The sequence below is a fragment of the Phyllostomus hastatus genome, unplaced genomic scaffold (assembly GCF_019186645.2).
Source record: "Phyllostomus hastatus isolate PE091 unplaced genomic scaffold, TTU_PhHast_1.1 phas_contig_402, whole genome shotgun sequence".
Taxonomy (NCBI): Eukaryota; Metazoa; Chordata; class Mammalia; order Chiroptera; family Phyllostomidae; genus Phyllostomus; species Phyllostomus hastatus.
This window is the reverse complement of record NW_025333873.1, coordinates 14,606,354-14,633,570: the sequence shown is the minus strand read 5'-3', so window position 1 is coordinate 14,633,570 and position 27,217 is coordinate 14,606,354. Positions and strand designations below refer to the sequence as shown.

The window sequence follows — 27,217 nt, the reverse complement described above, 5'->3', positions numbered from 1 at the left end:
AGAGATGAAGAGCAGCAGCGGTGAAAACTGTTAAAGCCCCAGGTGCCCGAGTCCTGCTGTGCAGACGTCTCTCCCGGGCAGGTTCCTCGAGCCTTCCTCTGCCCCCGAGGCGCCAGGTGCCCACGGGCGCCGCGTACACCCGTGCCGCCCCGCCCCACCCCCGCGCTGCCCCGCCCCCACACTGCCCGTCTGGCCTTTGTGGGTCCTGGTGGGAGCGCAGGTGTCTGAGTGTGCATGTATGTATGGGTACATACACACACACACACAATCAAATGGGCCCAATGACTAAATAAATTATGGATATGTTAATATCACGGAATACTAGATAGTTATCAAAGTGAGAAGCATGCAGTACACCCTGTATAAAGTAATATAAAGTAATATTGAACCCCAAAATTAGTTCCAAAATAATACGAACACTGACTACTATGCATGATTCGTGTATACAAATTAAACGGGTGAAAACCTAGGTGGGTTTCCCCACAGGACTGTTCTAATGGGCCCTGTGTCATCACTAAGCTTCATAAGACATCATTTTTACATAAAATACTGTAATTCTCAACTTTCAGTAGACTAAAAACGTAAAGAAATCTCATTTTAAATTTAAAAGTAAAGTTGGGTCAATATTAGTCTTTAACTTCTGACTCTACCAGAAACAGCCTTTGAGGCAAAATATTTTGTGTGCTAGTTTATCCTCTATCTTACTTTCCTAAACAGTTTCCTCACGTAAAATGTCTGGAGTGCGTGTGTGCGTGTGTGTGCGTGTATATGCATCTGTGCCCCACCCCCATGAATCCCTCCCTCCCTCCTTTGTCTGCCTTCCCTTCTCGCCGTGTGTCTGGGCCTCACACGCGTGCAGCCCCCTCGTCTGCCCCGTGGGCCGTCGCCCCTCTCCCCTCGCCGGAGCACGGAACAAGGTCGGGAACAAGGACGCCCTCCTGCCCTGCTCCCTGCCCTGTCTTCACAGCCTCGGGCCGTGCTGCTAGGAGCGTGGTGTCCGTAGATTCCTGTTGAATTAGTGGGTTAATTGCAAATAAATGCGTATGTGTATTTGTTTTTATGTGTGTGCTATTTCCTTCCAATTCGATAATTTACTTAAGAGCATTGTATCAGCTACTGTGTGGCAGACACTGGGCTGGGGTGACGAGCAAACGGGCAAGGTCCCCTCCCTTCCTTGTTCTTCTGGTGACAGTCACCTGCCGCGCAGGTGCGGGGGCAGAAGGGGAGAGCAGGGGTCGGAGGAGGTCTCCCTGGAGAGGCGATGATCTAGGAGATGGGTCAGAGCTCCCCGTGTGAGGAGGCGGGGCGGGGCGGGTGGGGGACAGGGAGGGCCGGCCGGCGGGCGGACCCCACGGAGGCCTGCCGGCGGAGACGCCCCCGTCCTGGGAGCAGGCCGTCTGACTGAGGGCGTGGGACACGAGGGCCTGCAGGTGCAGTACTGACGAGACGGTCTCTCCGCACACCGGTACAGAGAATCGTAGGATCGTCCTTAAAATGTGACCAGCCCTGGCCGGTGTGGCTCAGTGGGTTGGGTGCCGGCCTGCGAACCAGAAGGTCGCCCGCTCGGCTCTCGGTCGGGGCACAGGCCTAGGCTGCGGGCCAGGTCCCCGGGGGGGCGGGGTGTGAGAGGCAACCACACATGGACGTTTCTCTCCTTCTCTTTCTCCCTCCCTCCCCCCTCTCTAAAAATGAAGAAATAAAAATCTTTAAGAAAAACGTGACCACAACACACTCAGTGGATGCTCACCTTCTCCTCGAAGCACGGCATGTTCAGCTCTCTCCAGGGCCTCTCCGAATGAGTCCGTAGCCCCGTTACAGCCCCTTCCTTCCCCCCCACAGGCTGGTCGAGGAGGGCCACGTCCCCTACGTGAACGCCTTCCAGCGCTTCCCGGAGGAGATGAAGCTGTACGGGCGCGACAAGGGCATCTTCGCGGTGGAGGTCAGTCCGCCCCTTCGTTTCGGGGTCCCGGGAGGCCCTGGGTGGGGGTGCACAGGCCAGGCCTGACCTCGGACTCCGTGTCCGAGTTCTCAGAGCGTCACCTGGCGTCTGTCCTGGCCAAACGTGGAACGCTGGTCACAACTTCGTGAACAACAGAGTTCCTGTTTTTTGATCTCCTTACGTGGCTTCTTGTAATCCTCGAGGTTGGCCTCAAAATGTAGCTCAGTGTCGGGTGCGTGCATTGCAAAAGGTGCATTGTTGAGACTGAACTTCACAAGTTTTATCTGGAGACTTTACATAATTTCAGACGTTCTAAGAGTATTTGCCGTTGGTGTGTGTACACTGTGCTGCTTTGGCAAAACTAAAGGAAGTCACCACCTGGTTTGGAAGGAGACAAAAAAAATATGAGGGACCATACCCAGCAGCGAGGACGGGGCGAGGGGCAGGGCGGGGAGCAGCTGCGGAGGCAATAAGGGGGCTTCCCAACGAAGTCAAGGGGCGGGCAGCCCTGTGCGGAGATGGCAACCGGGACCGGAAAGCATGGGCGGGGGGCCAGCTTGGGGGCGGTCCAGGGAGTGGGGACAGGGGCACAGGCCGGGGGGCTGGAGCAGCCTTCCCCAAGGGTGGCCTTCACGGAACGCAGCTTAGTCTGTTGCTCGGCAACCGCTGATTTAAAACCGGAGCCCTGGCTGGTGTGGCTCAGTGGACTGAGTGCCGGCCTGCGGACTGAAGGGTCACCAGCTTGATTCCCAGTCAGCCCACGTACGTGCCTGGGTGGCAGGCCAGGTCCCCGGGTCCCCAGCTGGGGACACATGAGAGGGAACCGATCGATGTATCCCTCCCACACATCGATGTTTCTCCTCTTCTCTTCCTCCCTTCCCCTCTCTCTGAAAATGAATAAATAAAATCTTAAAAGAGAAAAAAAGGGCCAGAGACACAGGACACGTCCTGTTTTTCCAGGCAGCACTCCAGACCCCAGCGAGCGTGGCAGAGACGCGGTGGGACCGGGGTGGGACCGGGGAGGGACACCCCGCACCTAGGTCCCCAGGAGCCGGCTCGGCCGGGAAAGACAGGCCAGGCCCTCGGTTTCGGAACGGCCTGGGCTCCGGGCCGACCGGCTTCCCGAGTTTTCAGACGGCACCGTCGTGCTCAACGCCACGGAGGTCCGGGTGCCCCGACGCTGCCGGACGCTGCCCCATCGAAGTGACTCTTAAAATAATCGGTCTTCAAGTCTGTGTAATTCACTCATTGGTCATTTTAAACTTAGCTGCTGAACCGTCTCTGGCCGGTCTCCTGAGCCTTGTGGGATTGTGCTGCTGAGAGAGAGAGAGAGGCGTCTGGCCCGGCGGCTCTAGGCCCGCGTCTTTGTGTGTGTGTGTGTGTGTGTGTGTGTGTGTGTGTGTGTGTGTGATGGGAGTGTTTTAAGGAGGAGAGCTGGTGGTGAGCCCAGTTAGGAACGCCAGTCACCTCTGGAGGGAGGTGCCGAGGGAGAGAGCGGGAAGGCATGCCCGGGGGGGGGGGGGCGGTGGTGCCAATGCCGCTCCTGCTCGTAGGTCAGGTTCAGTTCCTGGGCGCCCATGGTGCTGCCGTGCCTCGGAGCTGACAGAAATGCCACCTGCATTCTTTCTGTATTTCTCAGGATTGTAAAGGCGGCCAGGGGACGTGTAAATGGAATTTCTAAAACTGAGGAGTAAAAGTGAATGTGCAGTGCATGGATTTATTTGTGAATGTCTTGCATCCCCAATTACTCTTCGGGAGCAGGGGCCGTATTTAGTGTCTCTATTCTAGGATCCGTAAGACCCGATGCAGTTCTGTGTCCGTGGTAAGGACTCAGTCTGTGTGTACTGTTAAAATTATTTGAAATAGCTAAAAAAAAAAAGACGTGTGAATTTATTTTTAGGAGATCTCAGACTGATCCGTTGGGGAGTTTTTCCACCTAAGCAGGAGACTTCCAGAGTGCTTCTGATGGATTTATTACACAATGTGCCAGGAGGCCAGTGAGTGGTGGCATTCGACCAACAAAGTAAAGAGGCATTCTATTAAAATTCTAGTGGTAAATATGTGAGGGATATATTTTCTGCTTACGAGCAAGAATGTTTAAAAATGCAAATTATGGGTGTGTCAGTATCACTCATGAAAACCAGTGTGGGAGATAATCTCATCAGCTAATTTGTACTCTTTGCCAATATAGTGAATTACTTTGGTCAGAAAACCTTTGTTTGAGGTCACACTGGTGATACTCTTACTTAGGAGAACCATAGCTCTCATTTGCCGAGCGAAACCAGCGACTTAACTCGGATTGTCCGTGACTGAGCTCGGTCCCGGGCCGGCACCGCCCGGCCGCCGGCACGCTCAGCCCGTCCCCCTGGCCTCCGCGCCTGGGAGGAGAGGGGGGCCAGGCCGGGGGCTCATCTGGGGAGAACCGAGTCCCGGCACCGGTACAGCTGCTGCGAGAATGGTCGTGAGACCCTTCTGACACCAGCTAGAGATGACGGGGTTGAGGGGGGCGGTCTGCTCTCCGGGCACCAGCTGTGAACCTCCTTTAGTAAAGACGTGCGGCCTCCGGACAGAGCTGCGCAGCGACCAGCAGACTGTTCGGAGAGCGGGGGCCCCTGAGGGGCTCCGGTCGGCTCTCCCAGCTCCCGTCCTCCCGTCCCGGGGCCGAGACAAGCCACTGTCTCCTGGGCACTGGGCGAGTCTGTGCGGGTCGGCAGTCACGTGTCTGCGTGCCTTCCTGAGGTCCGTCTGCCCGTGCCGCCGGCCGCGTTTCTGCCGTGGTCCCACCCCAGGACCGTCCGAGACTGTGCTGCCCAGAAAGGGACGTGGGTGCCACAGGCTCCCGGCAGACTCGGCTTGGCCACGAAGCAGTCACTTTTGTTACTCCCTGGCAGACTCAACCAGGAAGACAGTTCTGGTGGGCTGGCGTGCACGGTGCGCTGCTCTGCGAATTGCAGCAGGCGTGGAGTTCGGTGTGTCCTCCCCCACCGAGACTGCACTGCAGTGCCGCGTCGTGCCTTCTGGCGTGACTCTCATCCCTCAGTGGTTGCTCCTTGGAGCAGCAAGTCTCGTCTCAAGTGTGGACCGACGGGTGCAAGAGGCCTCAGCTGCCTCTCGGCCGCGCCTGCGCCTCCGAGCCGCAGCACGAGTGGGGCGAGGCGCTGCGCCCTTTCGGCCGAGCAGGAAGCTGGCCCCAGCCGGCGCGGCCGTCAGGTGCATCCCAGCCCGCTGTTGTGTAACAGAAACTCCGGCGTGTCCCTGCCTGCCCGGAGGCCTCGCCTCTCGGAGGGAGACAGACGCTCGGGAACAAATGTCCGCGAAGTTCAGCGAGCGCTTCCCCAGACACTCCGTCCGCAGTGCACGCCGGGGCGGTGTGATGCGGCCCCGTCGCCCTCCAAAAACGTGGGGACCCAACCGCCCCGTGTCCTGTTCACCTTGTAGACACGGCTTCGGCCACCGCTCCCCTGGCCGCGAGTCCCCACTCCCTCCCTCCCTCCCATCCGAGTTTTCTCCAGAAACGGGGAAGGTTTAGTGTCTTCAGGTGACTGTTTGTTTAATTGACAGGCAGCTTTTCTTCATTGTGTGCCTTGCCTCTGCTCACAAAAGTGCATTCAGTCTTCCTCAGTGTGTTGAAACTTTTAAATGGAAACGGCTTTTCGTGAACAAAGGGTGCATTTTCCTCCCTCCTTCCACGTCTCACCTCTCTCCGCGAGGCTTGGCTTCCCCGGCAGCTCTGCCTCCACCGCGATGACAAAAGGTGCGATTGTTCTGGGAGATGGCGCGGCGGCGATAACGCCAGCGGGGCTGGGGCTGGCGTGTGTGGGCTGCGGGGCACTGTGTTTCTCCTGTGTCTGGTTTTGTTTTGTTTTTGTTGCTGCAGAAAGTTGAGCGCAGCTTAAAAAACAAACCAAGGAGAGGGAGAGCGTGCGCTTTCCAGGCCCTCCGACCTTCCTCCCAGGTGGGCTGCTGCTCTCCGTGAGGCTGCTCTGTGAGGGTTTCTGGGGGCCCCTCGGTCCCCGCACCAACAAAGCTGACCGAGCTCCCCTGGAGCAGCGGGAAAGGAACACGGAAGACGGAGGGACTGATGTGGTTTGCTTTCTCTTTCCAGGCAGGCCCCTGCCATCACCCTGCCCCGAGAGCAAAGCTCGGGGGAGGAGACGGGCGCAAATTCCGTTTCAGTGTTTTTCTGAGTTGTGATTCCCAGCTCCAGGCAGGAGAGCCTTTCTTCTCTCTCTCTTTTTTTTTAAACTTAATTTAAAAATAACCTCCTCCTTCATCTGCCTTTGCCTCTCCTGTTTCATTTTTGACTCGAGCTTCTGGAGGATGGTCCAGAGTCAAAGCCTTGTTTCCTTCTAGCAAAAACCTGGCCGTTCATCCGGTGGAATGGACCGAGCACCTGGTCTCGCCCGGGGACACCAGCCCACCCAGGGGTCAAAGGCCCCGCGCCGCCCGAGCCGGCGGCGAGCCCGGGCACACTCGTCTCTGTCCCGGACACGTGTCGTGTGTGCTCTGCCGGTTTCCGCTGCCTCTGTCCTCTCGGCCTTGATCTGCCTTATTTTTGTGTCTTCAACCCGCAGACTGGTTTCTGCGCAGGTCACTGCGGCACAGCCCTCCCCCTCCCACGGGCCTCGCCAGTGTTTCCAAACCCCCTCAAGCAGGAGTCACTCGGCCACCCGTGCCCAGCCTCCGCGGGAGGGGGTAGGGACGCAGGGGGACTGGAGGGCCTTTCCGAGGCCCCCCCCAGCGTGCGCCTGAACGCCGACCCGTGGCATTCTGCTCTGCTCGGCTCTGCTCTGCCCTCGAAGGAGCGAGGAGAGAAGGTGCGACGCTGGGCCGGCCCAGCCCTCTTGGGGTGCTCTGGCACCCCGCCGAGATGACTCACTCCGCCTGGGGCAGCCCCGCGCTTCTGGGAAACCCGGTCCTCGTCGCAGGGGAGGAGAAGCCTCCTTCAGAGCCGCCAGTCACTCGCTCGCTCACTCACTCCCCAGGCACCTCAGGTGACAGTCGGCTCGCTGGGTCGGGTTTCAGCCCACTCCGGGCCTTCAGACTTCGCTCTGGACTTGCCCGACTTACCCTGCAGGCCCCGTGCAGCTCTGGCCTGGCCGCGCTGCCTCTGTCAGAGCAGGGGTGACCTGACGGTTGCCGTCTGCCCGGGGGGGCGAGGCAGGTGTCCTGAGGACACGTGTGTGCCCTCGGCCCCCCTCACCCCCACCCTCCTGCCCGGACCCCCTGCTGCCGGGGGGCGGACCGCTCCTCTCCTCTCCTCCAGCCGTGTGGAAAACGAGGGTGGGAAGCCACAGCGCTTGGCTTTCTTTTCATCTCATTTCATTTCATCTTGCTGTTGCGTGAGAATGTCCTAGAGAGCTGTTTAGACTGCAGGCTCTCAGACCCAGGGCCAGAGGGGGGCCCGGGACGTGTGGGGGGGCCCAGGAACGTGCGTCTGGAGCATGCGTCTCGCAGGTGACTCTGACACAGGCGGTGCCTTCAGCGGCGCGGGCCTGTCTCGTCCCTGCACCGTTCCCCTCTGCCGGGACTGCAGCTGGCTCCGCCGGGCGCTGGGGTGCAGTCGGGCTCACGAGCAGATCACCCAAGTCCGGCCTTCACAGATGCTGCTGTGCCGTACGAACCGCGTGCAGTGCGACGCGGGGCTCTGGAGGGCCTGTCCTCCCTCCTCGTGCGGCAGGGACTTCGCCCGCTCGCCCGCCCGCCCGCCCGCCCGGGGAGAACGTGGTCGAGCACCGGTGAGGCCCTTCCCGCACGCCACTCTGCGCGTGCAGGCGGTTTCTGAACGTCACGGCAAGATAATTCTCACGCAGTGATGAGATGGTTCCTGCCGTGGTCCTGTGGTAGTTATCCGTGCTTCGGAACCCTGTCAGAGTCAGAGCCTGCCAACCCCCTCTCTGGGCTGAGCCCAGGGGACCCAAGCGCCCGCGCTCCCTGGGGGCTTCGCCTCGGACACCAGGTCCCACGCCAGCCGTCTGCGGGGGTCGGCTGCGGTGCCGCGCCGGCTCGGTTGGGGTGGGGGCAGGTGTGCGCGGAGGTTCGTCCACAGCCAAGCAGGGAGGGACACCTGGGCCGGCGCTTCCAGTGACACCGGAGGGAGAGGGCAGCATCGGAGCCCTGTGGTGACGCCCCCGGGGCGGAGCCGGGCAGTGGTGACGCCCTCCCCGCGTCTGCGGCATGGGGCCCACCTCGGGTTTTCTCGGGGGGCCGTCCGGTGGTAATCAGGCCTCCTCTCCGGCCCAAGCGGCGCTGGGCAGGAGGCTTGGCAGGCGCCAACGCTTTCTCCCCGCTCGGTGTGTTCTGTCTTCCGGGAAGGGCGCTGTGTCTTGGTGTTGTGTGTTCAACGGTTACAGTTAGATGTTTGTAGACTTTATATGTCTTGAAGTTTTCATTTTTCCCGTGTTTTTTCCTTTTTGTGATTGGATTCGAGGGGGTGGCATTGGTCCGTAGGGTCCTAGGGTTTCCGGTGCACGTTTCCATGACACGCGGTCTGTAAGTTGCACTGGGTGCCCGCCACCCACAGTCGGATCCTCCCCGCCACCAGAGTCGGCCCCGTTACCCTTCACTCCCCGCCCCTCCCTCTGGTGACCGTCACGCCGTAGCCTGTGTCTGTGAGTTTCGGTTCTGTATCCCACACGTGAGTGAAACCGTCTGGTTCTCAGCTTTTTCTGACTTCGCTTAGCACGCTTCACCCTCCTGAGGGCTGAGTAGGGCTCCACAGCACGCACCACGTGCCGCCCCGTCTCCACCCGCCCCCCCCCCCCCCACGGGCACTGTGCTGTCTCCGCGTCTCGGCCACCGCGATCAGTGCCCCAGTGAACACGGGCGTGCGTGCGTCTGTGCGAATAAGTGTTTTGGGGCTTTTGGGGGATAGACAGAGGGGCTGCTGTGTCACGTGGTGACTCTGTTCCTAACTTTTCAAGGGGCCTCCAGGCTATTTCCCCCGTAGCGTCCGCACCAGTTCACGCGCCCATGAGCAGTGAGCACGGGCTCCGTTCTCTCCACGGCCTCTCCACCCAGCACTTGCCGGCCCCCCCCATCCCTGACAGCCGCTCTGACAGGTGCGAGGCGGGGTCTCGCAGTGGTTCTGACGCTCGTTTCCCGAACAGACAGTGAGGTCCAGCATCCTTTCATGACCCTGTTGGCCTTTGTACGTCTTCCTGGGAGGGGTGTCTGTCTGTTCAGGTCCTCGTCCCGTTTCATTGGGCTGTTTGTTTGTTTGTTTGTTGTGGATTGGTATGAGTTCTTTACCTTTTGGATATTAACCCTTTGTTGGAGCAGTTGTTTGCAAATACCATCTCGCGTTCGATTGGTTGCCTTACGTTGAATTTTTAAAATCTTCAACTTTATTATTCTAATTATGGCATCTCTAATATATTTGGGTTTTTTTCCTTTAGATAATGTTTAGGTTCCTTTTTATAGTTCCTGACAATGGTGGTAAAATGTACATAGCATGAAATCCACATTCACACCGTGTCTGGACGTGCGGTTCGGTGGAACCGGTACGTGTACACTGTGCCGCCGCCACCCGCGGACTGCGCCCTCTCCGCGTGCGGTCCCCGGCCGCGTGCAGCCTGTCGGGGCCGCTTCCTTTCCGGGGCCCAATGACACGCTCGTGTGGACCGACCGCGTTTGCTCATCTGCGCACCCACGGAGACCTGTCACCTCACGGCTGCCAGCAGTGGTGCCCGTCGGTGTCGCACAGATGCACATGGCTGTCGTGCAACAGGAGCTCAGCCCGTTGGCTGCGCCCCGAGATGGGCGAGGGGCCCCCGTGTGGAGCCGTTGGGAGCCATCGGGACTCCGAGCGGGTGGCAGCTCCCTCGTTCCCCAGATTCTCCGTGACTGGCAAGAAGTTACAATTTCACTGCATCGTGGGGAAGGCCAGTAAGAGTTTTATGAGCCAAATAGAGTTTTAGTGGCTTTTTAATTTGGCGTTATTACTACTTAAAACTGCTACGTTGGGGTAATGACGATCGACAGCGGTTTCCCCTTTCGTGCTTTTCTCCACGTTTCCGTTTCATTCAGTGAGTGCACGCTAAAGTCAGAAAGTGTTTGAAAACTAACCTGGGCGGAAAAAACTGCCACCTCGAGTATCTCTTTTCTTCCAGTCGTGGCCTACCTATGAGGACATCTATAGAAAGATGGTCGAAGTTGCCACGTTTTTAGATCTGCCCCGTTTCCCAGACATCACTGAGGACTGCTATCTTCACCCCAACGTCCTGTGTCTGAAGTACCTGATGGAAGCCAACCTCCCCGGTGAGCGAGCGCTGTTTGTCTTGGGGAAGCTTTTCCCGACTCTGATCCCGCTGAGCGAACGTGGAGTCCTCTCAGATCACAGGCGGGTGGGGCCACCCGGCAGGGCCACGGCACAGACACAGACTGGGGGGCCACCCGGCGGGGCCACGGCACGGACACAGGTGGGTGGGGCCACCCGGCAGGGCCACGGCACAGACACAGACTGGGGGGCCACCCGGCAGGGCCACGGCACGGACACAGGCGGGTGGGGCCACCCGGTGGGGCCACGGCACAGACACAGACTGGGGGGCCACCCGGCAGGGCCATGGCACAGACACGGACGGGTGGGGCCACCTGGCGGGGCCACGGCAACCTGAAGCTTGATAGTGCAACTTCTTAAAGCATCTCGGACCGTTGACAGTGGCCAAAGGGCTCTGTTCCCGTGTGAGGGCCGTGCTTGAGAGCGTACGTCTGGTTCTCACACTACGTTTGCTGAATGCAGGTAAAGTAACAGATGTTCGGTGTGTTGTCAACGGCCCAGGTGCGCCCCCAGAGCAGCGCTTCCCCGTTTGCATGAAGCGTGATGGTTACATGATGAGTTCTAATTTTTCAAAATTCCAGAAGCTAATTTATGGCAACATGTTTGTTGTTGGGAACCACGATGCCGTCCCCAGCCCCTGACACGGGTGGAGGTCACGGTCTGGTGGGGTCACTGGACGCGGGAGGCAGCGGAGCAGCGGGAGGAGGGAGCCCCACCCGCCGGCCAGCCCGCCTGCTCCGTGTGCCGGGCGCGGGCCACCCGGAGACCTGCCGGGGGGGGGGGGGGGCCCGCTCTTGAACTTCTTGCCAAACCAGAAGTGTAAGAAGTTCAGGACTTTCATTTTTAAGAGAAAATACAAACATTGTGTGGCTGTACTATTGCTTGAGCAATATAAAAAATGTGATTGAATGTATTTTTTAATAAAAAGGAGACATAGGAGAAAAGCAGTACATAAAACTATACAGTGTAATTTTAACTATAAAATAAATACAGATTTGTAGTAACATACATACTTGTAAACACGAAGCCTGTAATTTAAGGAACAAAAACAATTTAAACCTTTAAAATATATTTGTTAAGCTAAGGAATGGGTGTCTCCTCCAGAGACTCCAGAAGTCGCTCTCTCTCTGATTAAGATTCCAGAATTTGGAAAGTCAGATTTCTACGTTTGACGTATCACATAGAGCAGAATGACTGTTTTTCGGTTTTGCTTTTTAAAATTTACTTCCTTGGTGGTTCCTTCAGGTGTGGAACGCGCCTGTGTTCTCTCGTGTCTCGTGTCCTGTGTTCAAGATCTCGAACTTGTACAGGGAGCGCTGGGTGTGGAGGGCGCGGCAGGGATTCCCGGTGCGCGCCCGGCACGCTGGGGGGCCGCACGAGCAGGAGCCAGGCGAGCGGGCAGCAGTGTCCTCCGGCCCGTGGGTGTCGTCCGGCACGGTGTCCCACCCGACTCTCCCCGAGAGTGACAGGGGGCCTCCAACGCGTGTCACCACAGGCAGAGAGACGTCACTCTCATCTGATATCCAATAAGCGCCTCTTTGGGGACAGTATTATAAAGAGGCGAGGGACAGAAATCGCGCTTCTCACAAACAGTGCAATAGAAAAAATGTAGAAATTCACGTTCTTGACCTTCCTTAGAACACTGAAAAATCAGAAACAGCTTAAAAACCCGGCAGAAAGCCAGTGGTTAAGCAAACAGTGGTATGTCCATCTAGTGAGACAGGGCGCAGCTTTTAAAATCATGTTTGTGAAGAGCTCAGAAAAGCATGGAAAACGTTTGTCGCAACAAAAAGTGAAATAGGCCAAATTACGAAAATGATGTAACAGAAGCGCAGCCACGTAAATGAAAAGACTCATAAAAACAGAAGAAGAAAACCCCCCGATCTATCGAAACGGTATTTCTAAGTCACAGTAGCGCGTTCCTTCCTTCCTTCCTTCCACCTCTGTGACTTACGAACGCCGTGCACTGAGGTCGTGTCACTCGGTGGTGGGGGGACAACGGACACGGCAGCTCTGCACTCGCAGACGTGCTGGCCCTGCACCTTGGATTCCGACTCTGAAACGTGGCCGCGGTTTGCCTACCACCCACGAGATTACGGGGCACCTCTGGGGCGTCGGCGTCCTCGGGTGTGCGGGTCTCGCTGTCTGCGGTGCCAACAGAGGAGACCGTGCCCCTGGCGCCTTCACAGCCCTCCCAGGCTTCCCAGAAAGCCGAGAACAGTTGTGAACGCCCTGCGGCAACACAGGCTCCTCCCCAGAGCCTCCGTGTGGCCACGAGGCCCCTGGAGCTGGGAAGGGGTCAGCCGGCTGGCACCCACGCCCCTCCGAGCAGGCCCTGACGCCTTGAAGGCTGGGAACGCGCTCCGGATGCGTTCGCCAGCCGGCTCCTCCTGGGCTGACGAGCCTGCCAGAGAGAGGTTCTGGCCGCGCTCACAACCGTGTGCGAACGTCAGCTTTCCACGGAGCTCCCACGTGTGTCACCTCGTGTACGGAGGAGACACAGCGGGCCCAGTGCCACCTCACTGGCAGGTGGCGGAGCACAGGCTGCAGCCCGGCCCTCACGTGCCAGAGCCGGCGCCGCGCGCCCCGTCTGTCTCCGCCGGCTCCACTTCCCTCCTCACGACCCTGCGCCACTTGCTTTTTTCTTACTCCTCCGTCCTTCAGTGTAAGAGAAGCAGTTCAGGTGTCACTTTAAAAGAAGTATTGGAGACAGTTTTCAAGAAACGTCGTTATTTATGATAACGACAATACTGTGGTTTCCGGTTTTAGTTCTCTGAGAAGAGACTAGCTCCTGTAACCCAGTGCAGACAATCCATAAAACTCCAAGTGCGTGGGTTTCACAGGGAATCCTGCCCATGTTTTGCGTGCCTGTGCTGGAAGCAGGGGCTCCGTTCTGTCTCTCTGCTGTCCCCCTTCCTAGCGGCGTCTTCTGCCACTGGGCCCTGGCGCTCCGGAAGTGTTTGTGGAGTGGAGCTTACTGTGTCTCCGAACGTTTTGCACTTGAATGAAGCCCATGAATATTCCGATGTATCTGGAAGTTGAAATCATCTTAACAATAATAAGTCCCAGCCCTCCTTCCCCCAGACTTTGGGGAGCTGGCCTGCCCACCCCTCCATGGCCGAGGCCGCAGCCTGTGCCGGAGCCTGTGCCAGGGCCTGTGCCGGAGCCTGTGCCGGAGCCTGTGCGAGCTGTTATTGGCAGCCCCCAGGGCACCGGCCAGTCTTCGGCCCAGCCCCAGCCCCAGCCCCGATGGAGCTGACCTCGTTGTGTCAAGGTCACGAACGAGGAGCTCCGGGAGGGCAGGGGCTGCGTCTTCACCCCCGTGCCCAGAGCACAGGAGTTCCTCGCTACTCGCTTTCAGAAAGAAAGAGTAAGGGCTGAGTCAAAACGTTAGCTAAGTTATTGGAACCCAGTAGATGCATAAAAATACACTCGTGCCTATTTTGAATTGTTACATATGTGCTATCTGGGTGTAAACAAAACATTTTTTAAAAATCAGTGGGAGTTTTTTACTCAAGCATGTAGGAGACAGTTTTTTTGTATTTTACTCATTCCTCGTGGTAAACAGGTAGGCCACTGCACTCAAGAAGACAGACAAAACCAGACCCAGTCTCCCTCAAGTTGAAGAGCTCCCTCTTCAACAAGGAGGTGGCCCCTCGCCGAGTGGGGGTGGGGGGGGTGCCAGAGCGCTGTGCCCGCCCACGGTGGGAGGGGCCGAGCAAAGAGCCCGCTGCCCTCGGAAGGAGCGCTTCCTGCGGAGGGTTCTGTCCGGAGGGTTCTGTCCGGGGCGAGAAGCCACCCAACTGAGCTCCGGGCGAGGGACGGGGGAAATAAATCGGCCTCTGGGCAGAGGGGCGGAATGGCTGCGTGCAGCGGAGAGGCCGGTGAGCTCGGGGCTCGTTAGGGGGCCGGCAGGGGTCTGTTCGGGCTGCAGGCTAGGTCTGCGTGGGTCGGCGAGCGCCGGGCAGCGAGGCGACTGGATCACACGTGGGTGGGTGGGAGCGCAGTCGGCAGAACAGCTCCCAGGTCGCGGGGCAGGGGCCTGCGCTCTCCGGGCACAGTCCTCCTTCGAGTCTCCGGGGCGACGGGGGCGGAGGCACCACTGTTCCGGCCGCCGGATGCAGGCGGAGGAAGCCGCAGCCCAGAGGGAGCGAGTAACCCCCGGTTACGCGCAGGGTCGGGGGGGGGGGGGGGCTTGGCCCCCTAGCCCCCCTTGACCCCTGTGCTGCTGCACCGAGGGGCAGAATCGCTGGACCGTGGCGGCCGAGTGCGTGCAGGAGACTCGGTCGAACACAATGCGGTCGGTGTCGCACTCAGCGTGACAGCTCTTCTACTCGAAATTGGTGAAAACAGAATGTGGTGCGTCTTCAGTACCTAGATTAGTGAGTGAAGAAATCTGTGTAGAAGTTTGGAGTTTTCGATGTGTATTCTCTCGTAATACCCTATTTAATCTTAGTTATCCCCACCTCCTCAACTGTAACTCGTTTGACCAATGAAGAAGCTGAGGTTAAGTGACTAATCCGGAATCACAGAAATAACGATTGGGAAGCCTCAACAGGGGCCCTGAGGTTTCTGGTTCCGAGTCCACGGTGTTCGGACCGCGCATCACAGATGCAGCGTGCGCTGAGCACGGGATTTCTTGGGAAAGCTGTACATCTAGCTGAACGCACGCCGAGCCTCCCCGGGCGCCAGCCGAGGGCAGCCGGCGAGCCCGTGCGCACTCAGCGAGCTCGCCGGGGGCCAGTTCACGGGGGCGCCGACTGCCGGGGAAACAGAGGAGGGCCTGGCCCGGGACTGTGCATGTTAGGTGCCCAGGTGGATCTGCGAACAGTACGTGTTTCAGGGAGTCACAGTAGGGAGAGACACGCCTTGTCAAGGTCCCACCACTGGTGGTTTTGGGTAGAAAATGTGTGTCTCTGGGTTCCAGTACAGTACCGTGCTTCGAGCTAAAGACCGTCTTATGGATATACACTCCAGCTCGCCAGCGAATTTACTTCATGTTTTACTTTTTCTTCAACAGATGAAATGCACAACTTCACCTGCCAGGTGGTAAAAATGGCCGGACTAGGAGAAGTGGATTTCCTGACATTTGACCCCATCGCTAAAAAGAAAAACACTGTTAAATACGATATTCAGGCCGTAGCTGTCATTGTAATAGTGTTGAAACTGCTCTTTTTACTGGATGACAGTTTAGAATGGTAAGTGCGTGTCAATTTTATGAGGAAAAAACTGGGCTGTTTGTACCTCATTGTTCAGAGTGGAGGAGTCCCTGTGTTATCTCAGCAGAGAGCGGAGACGCTCAGTGTCACGGAACGTTGGCGAGCAGCAGCAGTTACTTCTTTCTTACGTAATGTCCGGGCTCAGCTGGGTGGCAGAGAGTTCACCCGCCTTAGTCGGTGGTTTGTCGCGTTTTGTTTCTGTCTGTCGGGTAGATGCACCTGTTTCTCATCGTCCCACTGACTCCTGAGTTTTCCGTCATCCTCAAATCCTAGAGAATTGGCGCCTCACCTGTGCGCCTCTGGGCTCCTGGCACCGCGTGTCTCAAAGAGTATTTTGGAAAGTAAAGGAATTTTAAAATGTCACCCCTCCCAAGTACCAGCGAAGAGTGCCAGTATCTGTGGGGCCTCCTTCCCGTCTCAGCGGTCACGTCTCCGTTGAAGCACCCACCGGTTTCAGGGACCGTTACATACGCCTCTTGCAGGGGAAGTCACAGTTTCACTGTCTCCCAGTGAGTGACTTCTGAATGGACGGACTTGTTTCTCCCCAGGTCTTTGTCTGCTGTTGCTGAGACACACAATGAAGAGAACAAAGAAGGTACCTAATTTTTTGTCAATCAAATTTAAAGATAATGTACTAAAGGATGCTGTAAATGCAGGGAAGAAACTTTGAAAATATACTTGTACACGTATACATAAGTTGTGTGTACCTTACACCAGGATTATTTTTTCGTGGAGTTATCTAGTGGTGTTTCGAGGCTGCAGAAAAACTCCGGTGACCCCTACTGTGTGTCAAGGCCAGCCGGCCTCTTCACTCGCGGCGCCGCCCCCTCGGCACACGAGGCCGTGAACTTAGCGGGCGGTCTTGCGGCTCAGCCGTCTGTTGTGATGCCTCCGGCCTTTGCGCAGACTGGCTCCCCTACCTGAAATGCGCCTGCCTTCCTGCCCCCCAACTCTCCGGTCCCCCGCAAATCCGTCTTCATTCCTCAAGATGCAACACAAATACTCTCTCGTCACACCTGCTCCCCACCCCGTTTCCGAATCAGGACCGATCCCCCCCCCCCCCGCGGCCACTGCCGCCCAGATGTCTAGCGCATGTGTGGCACGCTGAGTGCGGCCGTGGACCGAGAGCGTCTGTCCCCGCCAGAGCGTCCGTGTCTGTACAGTGCGTAGAAGAGGAGGTGCAGACGACTAGTCTTTCAGCCATCTCCCTCCTCGGGGCAGCCTCCCTTTCCTCCGACCCCCCCTCACTCTCCGGGCCTCTTTTCCGCTTTCCCTCGCATCCCCTTCCTCTCTCCCGACTCTGCCGCCTCACGTGGAGGGGGAGGAGTGACCGCCGGACCCCGTGGCACTCCGTGACCTCTCGCCTGGGCCTCTGGAGCCACGCCCTGTCCCATCACCCCCTCTCTCACCTGCCCCCAGGAGCTCTGGGCTTGGGTCAGGGCCGGGAAGCACAGGAGCAGGAGCTGGCCAAACTGGACGTCTGGATTCGGCTCCCGTGGTGCCGTTTCCCACGTTTGGCGATCGATCGTTTGTTCCTTCGCGCACATTGTCCCAGGCACATGGGACAGCTGGGTTCCGTGCCAGGGGCGGGCTGGGAGGCAGGGGCCTGGCTGTGTCGTGACAAACGGAGCGTGTCTTCCGGCCCAAGGAGGCAGGCCCCAGAGGGACAGACACGCGCGCACAGGCGGTTTCGGTGCGACCCGGTCAGGGTCGTGGTACCGGCAGATGCCCAGCGGAGGGAGAGGCCGGTTTCTCAGGAGCCGTGGCAGAGGCCAGAGACAGCGAGTCCGTCCACAACTTCCAGGGGCTGTTCCGTGAGTGTTCAGTCACGTCGGTGAATGAGGATCCCCGTGACCAATGTGCATGATTATAATGTGACTAATTTGGTTCATAATTGTGAGGGGTTTTTTGTTGTTGTTGTTTTTCAGATAAGCCATGGTTTGATTTCAGAAAATGGTACCAAGTCATGAAGAAATCTTTTGATGAGAAAAAACAAAAACTGGAGGAAGCCAGGGCAAAGTACGTCACCTTTTCTAGTTTTACATTCGCCAGCTCGTTTCCGAGTCTGTCACTCTGCACGTGAAGGCTGAGGGTCCATCAGTGTAGACTCCTCGGCATTGTAGAAATACCATCCTCTATACTCTAATGAGCTCTTTTCCTTAGTGGGGATGCCCCCAAAATAAAGATCCCTACAATAACCAGAACGAGGGACAGCAGAGAGCGCGTGTGTGGCGCGGCCAGTGCCGTGTCTGACGTGGCCCGAGGGGCGAGGAGGGAAGAGCGCGGACTCGGTGGCGGGTTGAGTCCCGACCGAGCTGCCGGCTCGCTGTGCGACCGACCGGGGGCCGCGTGGCCACTCCCCTTCGCATCCGTGCGCTGGACGGGGCTTGCGAGCCTGCAGAGGTGCCGCGCCGCGCGCAAGGCGGGGCGCCGTCCTGCCGGTCTCCGACTCGGACCCTTGCGCCTGTTCTTAGAACTTGGCGTCTCGGGGAGACGTTGAGGAAAACGTTAGTGTCTCTGTGTTTTACATACATTTACAACAACACTCACTTGTTGTAAATAATCTAAATCCTGTGGTCAAACCAAGTTGTTCAAAGTAGTTAATACGTCATGCAGTTCTCGTTTCCTCGTAAACAGGAATCGCAATGCCTGCTCCGCGCTCTGAGAACTGAAGCTCGGTTTTCCCGGGCGGACTAGGCCTGCCCCTCCGCGTCTGCGAGTGCGAGACGTGAGCAGGGCAACGGGCTTCCGGGCAGGGCAGGGCCCGCGGTGCCTCTGCTGGCCCGGCCGCGCGCGCGCGCGCGCGGGGCTGGAGCAGAGGCGGGAGGCGAGCGTGCTGCACACCGGGCTGTTCCGCTCCCGGAGTTCTCCGCAGCATGCAGGGCGTGGTGGCGTCCTGCGGGAAACCTTAGGACTTTGTCGTGTGTCTCTGTCTTTGTAGATGTTGTAGTTTGGGAAAAGGGTCAACAAGGCAAAGTAAATCCTGAAGGAGAAGTGTGGCCGGAGTGCTGTCACTTTAGATTGCGCCCCCCCAGGTCCTTGGCGTGTGACCCCCGAGAATTATTGGGTCGGCCAAAAAGCCCCTGTGGTGTTTTCCTTAAAACACAAGACACAGTTTTCATTTTCACCAACAACTTCGTTTACTTGGACATTTTGAGCATGCTGGCTCTCTCCCGAGTGCTAGACCATTGACTGTTCTCAGTTTGTGTCTCGATGTGATCACTATTGCCTTCCACGGGTCCCCCGACCGTGGAGCACCGTCCCGAGAGGAATCTGCAGCAGGAAACTCCGCAAACCACTTCTGACACGTTCGACCAGTCCCAGCCCCTTCTCCACGCACTGCACACATCTTTTCTTTGTGTTTCTGTTGCATTATTACTTTTCTTGAAATAATAAAGCATACATAATACACTGAAAATGTTACATTTCTTCCTCCATCTTCAATATTAAAATGGCTACACAAAAATTCCCCAATTTTGATAAGTTTTCTTAAATGCACGCTGACAGGACAGCTGTCATCACATAGTCGAACAAAACTCGAGTGAAGGCAAAGACAGCTAAGTGCTGCCGGAGCCGGCCTGCAGCGCACGGGGAAGACCGAGCGCGCTCTGTGGCCGGTCCCACCGCACACCCACCCCCTCGAGCAGCACGCTGACACCCGTGTGGCGCCTCTGGAGGCCCCTGGTCCCGCTCTCCCCGGGGACGGGCAGTGGCGGGCCTCTCCAGAGACCGTGGTTAGAACTGTTCAGTGTAGGAAGTTTTTTTTTTTTCTCTCTTCCCTTTTGGGAATTTCTTAATTATTTGGGAGATTTTTTACTTTGAGTATGTTGTTACATTTATTACTTAAGAAAATAAAAAAGATATTCGAAAGAATCACAAACTCACTGACTGAAGCGTAAACGCCAGGTTCCCTGCTGTGTGCGAGTTGCGGCGTGGCTCACGGACACGCAGTTTACGCCTGACGTTCAGAACGGCCGCCGCTGTCACCGGTGGGCGTGCGTGACCTCACTGCTGCTCCCTGGTGACCGGGTGATTAGGGGAGTTTCGTTTCTGGTAGTGTCTTAAGTTGCCATGAGAACTCAAAGGAAGAGCCAACACCTTTGTTTCATATAAAGTCAAGATTTTATGGATTTGAGCAAGTCTTTGTGAAGAATTCCTTGAGAAAAATCTTAATTCTTAAATTGGTAAAGATGATCATTTGCTATCATAATATTCCTAAAATATTTATTTTTATATGTATTTTCTTTCCCAGCATTAGAAAAGGAGGGAGAGAAATTGCCCATTATTGAATACTATAAATTTTAAAAAGTGAAAATATATGAATTTCTGACTTTCTGTTGCTCATCAGCCGTTTCTTTAGGAAGCCCACGGGTGCTGTTGGGTGCTATCCAGCACTGGGGCACGGCTACCCCTGACCGCTGTGTGGGACCCAAAGCAGCACCACGCACCTCGTGCTAACTCTCCCCGCAGCGGCCCTGTCCCCACAGGCAGGGCTGGAGACGCCGCGTGCCCTCGTTTGCCCGTTCACGCACCCATGCGCTCTCCAACGGACACACACGGGAGGCCTCCCCAAGGGCCGTCACCGCCAGCGTCGGGGACGAGGAGCAGGGGAGGCCGCCTCTGCCGTGGAGAAGCTCAGAGGCTGTCACGCGTGACTCACGCAAGGCCAGGCCCCAGGAGGCGGGAGAGCCCAGCCCTCTGACTCAGCCTCCTTCCGGCGGCTGCACGGCCTCTTGGAGTCAGAACTGCCCCTGGGTCAGGCAGGAGGCCGTTCTTCTTTCTCACTGCGTTCGGAAAGCCCCGCCCTGGGAAACGCGGGGTCCCTGAAAGTGGGACTACAGACGGACACTAAGTGTCAGCCTGGCCCCAGGGCAGCCGTCTCCTTGGCAGCGTCTGTGGCTGGAGTCTGGGACTAGAAAGGGAGCCTGTCCCTTCGCGTTGGCCTGGCTGCAGGCCGGTGGCCCGCAGTCGGGAGGAACCCCAGGGGACCGTTGCGGTTTGCTCTGGGGGGACGTTTGTAGATCAGCGCGGCAGCTCCACGGTGCGGTGGAGCCCCCCCACCCCCCCTGCTGGGCTGCCCGGGGTCAGGACAGGTGGAGTCAGGTGAGGAGCAGGACCGGGTCGTGCCGGAAGCCCGGACTTTCCTCCTCGTTCCCACCAGCGGCGGGTTGACTCCCAGGCATTCGGTGACAGAGGCCGGGCACTCACCGTGCCCTCTGCCTGCTCATCGGAATCAGAAGAACCACTCACTCCGTCTCTCGGCCAGAGGGAAGCTGGGCGAGGGCGAGGGCAAGGGCGAGGGCAGACCGCTGTGCCCGGGTGGCTTCACCTGGGGAGAACAGGCAGCAGGAGAGCTTCCCGGGGAGGGGAGCCACTGCTGTGTTCGTTGCCTGTGTGATGAACAGCTTCTTCGGGGACTCGTGGCGCCGGGAGGCTCCCGGCGGACACGCTGTGCCATGCCGCTGGCTGGTCCCTGCTCCGGTGCCCCTGGCGCCCCGCCAGGCCGTGAGCCCTCTGGGCGCGCGTCCCTGGGTCACTCTGAGCCGGAGCAGCCTTCACACCGCGTTTCAGCGGTTTCAGACGCTGCTGCAGAGAAACTTCTGCGAAACGGGCCGAGGTCAGTTTCTTCTAACCCCGCTCCAACTGTGTCTCTGCCTTGCACAGGTACGTGTGGAAGAGCGAAAAGCCACTCTACCACTCCTCCATCGACAGATCGGTGGCGTACAAAAGAAGGGGTGAGTGGCGTTTTCTCTTATCAGTGCCAAGTAGCAGCGCAGTTGTAGAGGAGCGAAGTGTCTTGGCTTGAGAAGTGGATGCGTGAGTGGTTTTTTCTTTCTTACCAAGTGTTCCAGTGCACGTGCAAAGGCACATCACCCTCTGCAGGAACTCTCCACAGGGCCCTGGCCAGGTGGCTCACTGGGTTGGAGTGTCGTCCCACACACCTAAAGGTTGTGGGTTCGAGCCCCAGTCAGGGCACTTACCTAGGCTGCAGGTTTGCTCTCCGGCTGAGGTGCATATGGGAGGCAACTGATTGCTGTTTCTCTCTCTCTCTCTCTCTCTCTCTCTTTCTTTCTCTAAAGTCAATAAACACATCCCCCAGTGAGGACTGAAAAATGAAAGTGAGGAAACTCCGTAGGAGTCTGTCTCAGGGACATGTGCCGCCATCACACCACACAGCGCTAGCCCTCCCACCCCAATCTGGCGTCCTGCGTTCCCGTGGCTCTCGGAACTCTGTCCGCAGGATTGCCTTTAGGCTGTCTCGTTTATTGTTTAAATGTGGTGAATATAGATAACACACGATTTACCACTTTGGCCTGTTTTCCGGGGTTCCCGCGTACCTCCCATCTGGTTCCCGTGGCCCCTCATGTCCTTGCCCTCCATTCCCACGGGCGCTGGTCACACTCCGAGACCAGCTGTGAGAGGCAGTTGCTGCCGAGTGGACCCCAGGCTCCGTCCGAGTGTAGCACTAGTTTTATTTCCCTCCTCCCCTGCTTCTCCACTTCCAGAGATGGTGGTCAATCTACAGAAACAGTTTAGCATGCTGGTTGATTCCACACCGACTGTCGCAAGAAAAAGCCCTTCGAGTTTTCAGTTCAACTGGACGGGAGACGCGGATGGGACTTGTTTCCACGGACACAGCCTCCAGGGGGCCCTGGAGAAGAGGGGCCAGTCGCTGACCACCAGGAACGCCCTGTACTGGCTCAGCACGCAGAGGTTCTGTAGAAGGTATGTGACCCGTGCGGAAATCGAAGGGCAGGACACAGGACAGAAGCTCTGGTTTGCGCTGAGGTGGTATTCTTTTCTAATTTAAAAAACAAAACCTCACGTATAATCTAAAGGAGTCGGCTACAGCGAGAGCCAGGCAGGTTGTTGGAAATAGAAGACTGTGCGCTGATGGTCAAGAAAATTGGGATTACACATGGAGTCTCGTGTAGGAGTTTTAGGCACGGAGACATCTTGTTGTGATGCACGCTTCACAGTCTGTGAACGCACCGACTCATCAGCACGTGGTGCACGTAAAGCCCGTGTGTCAGCCGCATCTCAGTGCAGCCGGGGAAGGTCCAGGTTACAGAGCCTTTCCTTATCGTGAAGGGTCTCTCTCTGCGGACCTCATTCCCACGCCGACGCGGCACTCGCCCGTAAGCCGTTTCCTACGGCAGTTAGGAGGACGCACGAACGTTCCCGGCTGCTCGCGTCCCAGTGTGGCCGCCGCGTGCCGGTTGCGGGCGAGTTACGTGCTGGCTGTCGTACACCGTCGCCCTCGCCGTGGAGACAGGGTGTGACGCTGCCCTCCTCCTCTCTCCCCTCCCCTCCCCCTCATCTCCCCCTCCCCCAGGGGCTCCCGTCCTTTCCGGAGGAAAGCCTGCCGGCCCCTGCTGTTCTCTGGCCTCGACGTCCACCCCTCCGTGTGCCCGCTGCCCCGTCCATGTCGGCCTCCTAGCGCTTCCTTGCATGTGTCGCGTACATGCCCCACGCGGGCCTTTGCGCGTGCAGTGCCTCCAGCTGGAACGCTCCTCCCCCGTGTACCCACGCGGGCTCACTTCTTTCGGGGTTTCGCTCACAGCTCACCTCCTCCCAGAGGCCTTTCTTAGCACCCCCTCCCGCCCAACACACCCCATCACTCGCCACCCGCCTTGCCTATTTCCTTTTCCCTTGTAGTTTTTGTCACTGTTGAATGCGTTACAGTGTCTTGTATTTATTTTGTGTATTGGTCTGCCCCCTCGCACTGGAACGGAAGGTCCTTTAGCTGGGACTCTGTCTTATTTATTGAAAAACCCCAGGGGCTAGGACAGGGCCTGGCTGTTTACCGAGTGTTTGTTGAATGAATGAATGAATGAATGAATGAAAAGTGGAAGCTGCGCTGTAGGTTCCTTATGAGAGAGAGTTACAGGAGATATTTATGGTGTCTGTCACATAGTAAATGCTCAGGAAATGATAACTGTGATCATTATGATTATTTTAATCAAAACTAATTTTCTATTATAATGGCATTTTACTACCTGAGTTGTGTGTCAAGGTAATAAGATGCAGATGATAAAATGAGGTTACCTGTATTAAGATGAACCGTTCAAAAGAGCTGAGCTACGTCTAGACGGGTTAAGGAGTCGGGCAGACTTAACAGCAGTAACACAAAAGGCCAGATCTCAGCCCAGAGCAGGCGCCACAGCGAGGGCTCCGTTCGTTTGCGGGGGTCCACGCCACGGCTTTCCCGGGTGGTAAGGCCCCGCTGTAGTCCTGGCCGGTGCGGAGCACGCACCAGACTCTGCTGCTGGTCTCTGCCCCGTCTGGGGTCACGGTGGGGCCTGTGAGTTAGCGGGACCTCACCCCCGTGTGCCTGTCAAATGGCGCTGAGCGAAAGCCTGCAGGAGACTTCAGATCTGAGGCAGAGCTAACAGCCTTCGTAAACGTAACTGCCCCTCACGCCGCTCACCTTTGTAGAGGCCCCTGTCTGAATGCAGGCCAGTTACTGACCGTTAGGCCCAGAGGCCTGCCGCGGGCGCCGGCTGGTGGGGTGTCCGGCCCCGAGCCCCTGAGAGGGGAGGCCGCTCACCTGCCCTCCTACGGGAAGGGGGCTCGGCGGGGTCTCCCAAGTTGTCTTCATGGGAGGGGGAGGGGCTTGGGGTGGCCCACAGAAGGGGGGCTTGAAAATTTGAGGATTTATACTTAACTGTGTTTTAAACTATAGTAAAAAAAAATACCCAAATATGTCATATGCCAAATTGGAACACACTCGAGACCACCGAGACGCTCACCTGTGTCCCCAGGGCCATTTGTCTGCCTGGGGTGCGGACGTCGGACCGTTCCCTTCGCACACGCTCGGCCTTCCCGTGCGGAGGGCTGTGCCCTGCACCGCCCCCGCCTGCCACCTGCAGTGTCGGCAGAAACGCGCTCACACCGCATCCGTCGGCCCCGCGGAGCAAGGAGGTTCACCTGGCCCGCGCTCTGCTCGTGGCAGAGTGCTGGGCAATAGAAGCCGCCCCGTAACTCGGGGGTAGCTTTCTGAGCTCGTGGTGAAGAACGTAGTCTTCGCACGGTGTCGCCAGTGCCTCAGCTCCGAAACAGAAGGCCACCGCGGGGAAGACTCCGTGAGCCTCGCCTTACCCTTGTGGTGTGGAGGCAGAGCCTCCCGTGTGGCACCCCGCAGAGGAGCACCACTGCTGCCCTCGCTGGGGTGATACTGTATCCAGAAGCTTCTCTCCTGAAATAGTGAACTTAGACATGAGAAAGGGAGGAAAGCGAGAGACCACCATGTTTGTGAGGGTTCCCGTCCAGTGGCTTGTGTTTCGTTTCTGTGAGATCGGTCCACGACGAAACCGCCGCGGCTTTTCCGTGTCCTGCTGCTGAGTATGGCGGGGTGTTGGCCTTGTCGTATGTTGTAAGAATTGCTGCAAGATTTAAAGTGGAAACAAAACATCAGTTTTGAAGGAGTGTAGGGAGATGCACAATTCTGAGCCCTGCTGTGTGCCGCGGGCCCCCGGAGTGAAGTCCCGCACACACATCACACTTCGGGCCGTGAGTGGGCGGGGCGCTGCTCCGCCTCCCGCTTTGCGGGCGAGAGCACCGGGCGGAGGAGGCCGGCGGGCGGCAGCGTTTTACAGAGCACATAGAAAAATTCAGGAATTCGGGATCACATGTTACAGAAACCATATCTAAAAGTCTGTGTTCTCTGTCTGTTGCCTGCTTGTTTTTTAAACTCTTTTATTATGGAAAATGTCAAGTGTATTCCAAAGCAGAGGGAACGGAAGGCGCCCGTTATTCAGCCCCAGGGCCGGTCCGCAGGGCCGGACCTGCCGCACCAGCGTCCGACTCAGGCCTCCGCCCCGCCCCCCAGACTGTTTGGGAGCGAATTCCCAACAGCAATGTATTTTTAAAGCAAAACCATAACGCCATTAGTTAGACACACAAAAAAATCCTAATAATAATTCCTTAATATTACCTAACATGCAGTCACTTTTTAGATTTTTCCCATTGTTGTATACTCTTTAAAATAACTCGGAATCCAGATGAGATCCCTGCATTGTCAGGGGCTGAGTTCGTAAATTCCTCCTTTATCTCCTTGCTGCCCCTCGCAGTTCCCTTGGTGAGTAACCCAGGTCACGTGTTCTGTGCAATCTCCCACGCCGCACAGTTGATATCACAGTGCCGTAAACCGTTGGAAGCTCCTCTGTCCGCTGGATTGCCTCTGCCTCGGTGTAGTTAGAGTTAGTCACAGACCGACAGTTAGAGGTAGAGATTTGGTTGGATTCAGGTTCTACTTTACGATAAGTGAGATTGCTTTCTAAACTCTTCTTCCTGTAGCATGTGCAGGATTGGAAGTGTGGAACAGGGTCAAGCCTGGTGTCTCGTTTTGGGTGGGGGTCCGGGAGTATTTGCTTTCTTTTGTTGGCTTTAAAAACAGGTCCAGAAGCTCTGCTGGTGTGCTTCTGTTTGCCCTGGTCCTGGTGAGACGTGGCCCCCCCCCCCACCCCCCGAGCGGCAGGGCCTCCGGGCCCGGGGCTGTGAGACCTGGCTCCAATGCCACCTTTGTGTCCCCTGCATGGCGACCAAGGGCCAAGCGAAAGTATTCCCCTCTGTAAAATCAAGGAGTTTTACCAAATTATTCTCAGTTTCCTTCCAGCTCAGATCACTATGTTCAGCCTAAACATGTATACTTGTCCAGTTATTTGAGAGATGTTCAGAGGAGTGACGCACACTTTTCTAGATGGCCATTTAAACCTAACATCTTCCTTTCTTTTCTTCCCTTCCAGCTATTGCAAACACGTGACGACCTATGAAGAATCAAATTTTTCTCTGACTTATCAGTTTATACTCAATCTCTTCTCCTTCCTGCTGAGAATAAATGTCTACTTCCTCCATGAAGAAGTGAGCTTGATTGAAAAGAGACTTTTTAAAACAAAATACAGTAAAGCAAAAAAGAAATCTTCGAGATCCAGGAAAGTGAGAAAATGAGAAAAATAAAATAGAAACTTTGTTGGGAAAATATTTTATTAGTGACAGTAATGTCAAATTGTAATATAGTATTCCAGAGAATTATGGAAAATAGAATTTTTTGCACATATGCCCATGCATAGGCAGATATGCAACATATGTTACATAGAGATTGTGCTTATAAAATGTATATTGGAAGACAAGTGAACTTTGAATGCATTTTTTAAGTTATAAATATTCTTTGAGAAAATTAAAAGTGTTATAAAAGTGGTAACCAGAAATTTGTGTTCATTGTAATGTAGAGCTAAATTTGCTTTTTAAACTAGATCACTTCTTGCTCTTTATGCCCGAAAGTAAATCCCAGATGAATCGAAGATCAAAACACTATAATCTTTTACAAGTATCACAAGAAAGCAAGGATGAATGCTTTGATGCTCTTACAACAGAGAAGGGCTTCTTAAGCATTCCTGAAAACCAGAAGCCAAGAGGAAACGATTGAGAATGTGAGTACGAAGTCAAAGGTAGATGAGAAACGGGAAAAAGACACTTGTATCATTTGATGGACGAAGGAATAATTTCCCTAATGGATCAGTAGTTCTTTTAAAGCAATAGGCAAGTGACAAGCTGAGCCAGAGATATGAAAAGATAGCTTTTTGTAAAAGGAAGTATAAAGCCCAAGCCAAAAAACCGAAGGTACTCCACCTCACTCAAATTAGAGGCGTGCAGACTAAAAGAGCTATGACGTCCCACATGGTAGATCGGCAAAGATTACGAAGGCTTACAGTGCCCGCAGAGGCTATTAGAAAATCAGGCGTTTTTCTTCGGTTCGCTTATTCGCGCAGCACACGCTAA

General features: G+C 56.3%; 1 protein-coding gene across 1 annotated transcript in view; it reads left to right on the top strand.

The window, feature by feature from the left end:
* Window positions 1-26,631, top strand: part of TAF1B (TATA-box binding protein associated factor, RNA polymerase I subunit B) — a 49,621-nt gene extending 22,990 nt beyond the window's left edge. The window contains exons 8-15 of the mRNA XM_045844717.1: window positions 1,840-1,939; window positions 10,051-10,198; window positions 15,238-15,415; window positions 15,985-16,031; window positions 17,365-17,455; window positions 21,101-21,171; window positions 21,943-22,162; window positions 26,185-26,631. Coding sequence (XP_045700673.1) covers window positions 1,840-1,939; window positions 10,051-10,198; window positions 15,238-15,415; window positions 15,985-16,031; window positions 17,365-17,455; window positions 21,101-21,171; window positions 21,943-22,162; window positions 26,185-26,386 — 1,057 coding nt within the window. The 3' untranslated portion in view covers window positions 26,387-26,631. The remainder of the gene's footprint in view (window positions 1-1,839; window positions 1,940-10,050; window positions 10,199-15,237; window positions 15,416-15,984; window positions 16,032-17,364; window positions 17,456-21,100; window positions 21,172-21,942; window positions 22,163-26,184) is intronic.
* Window positions 26,632-27,217: the final 586 nt, after the last annotated feature.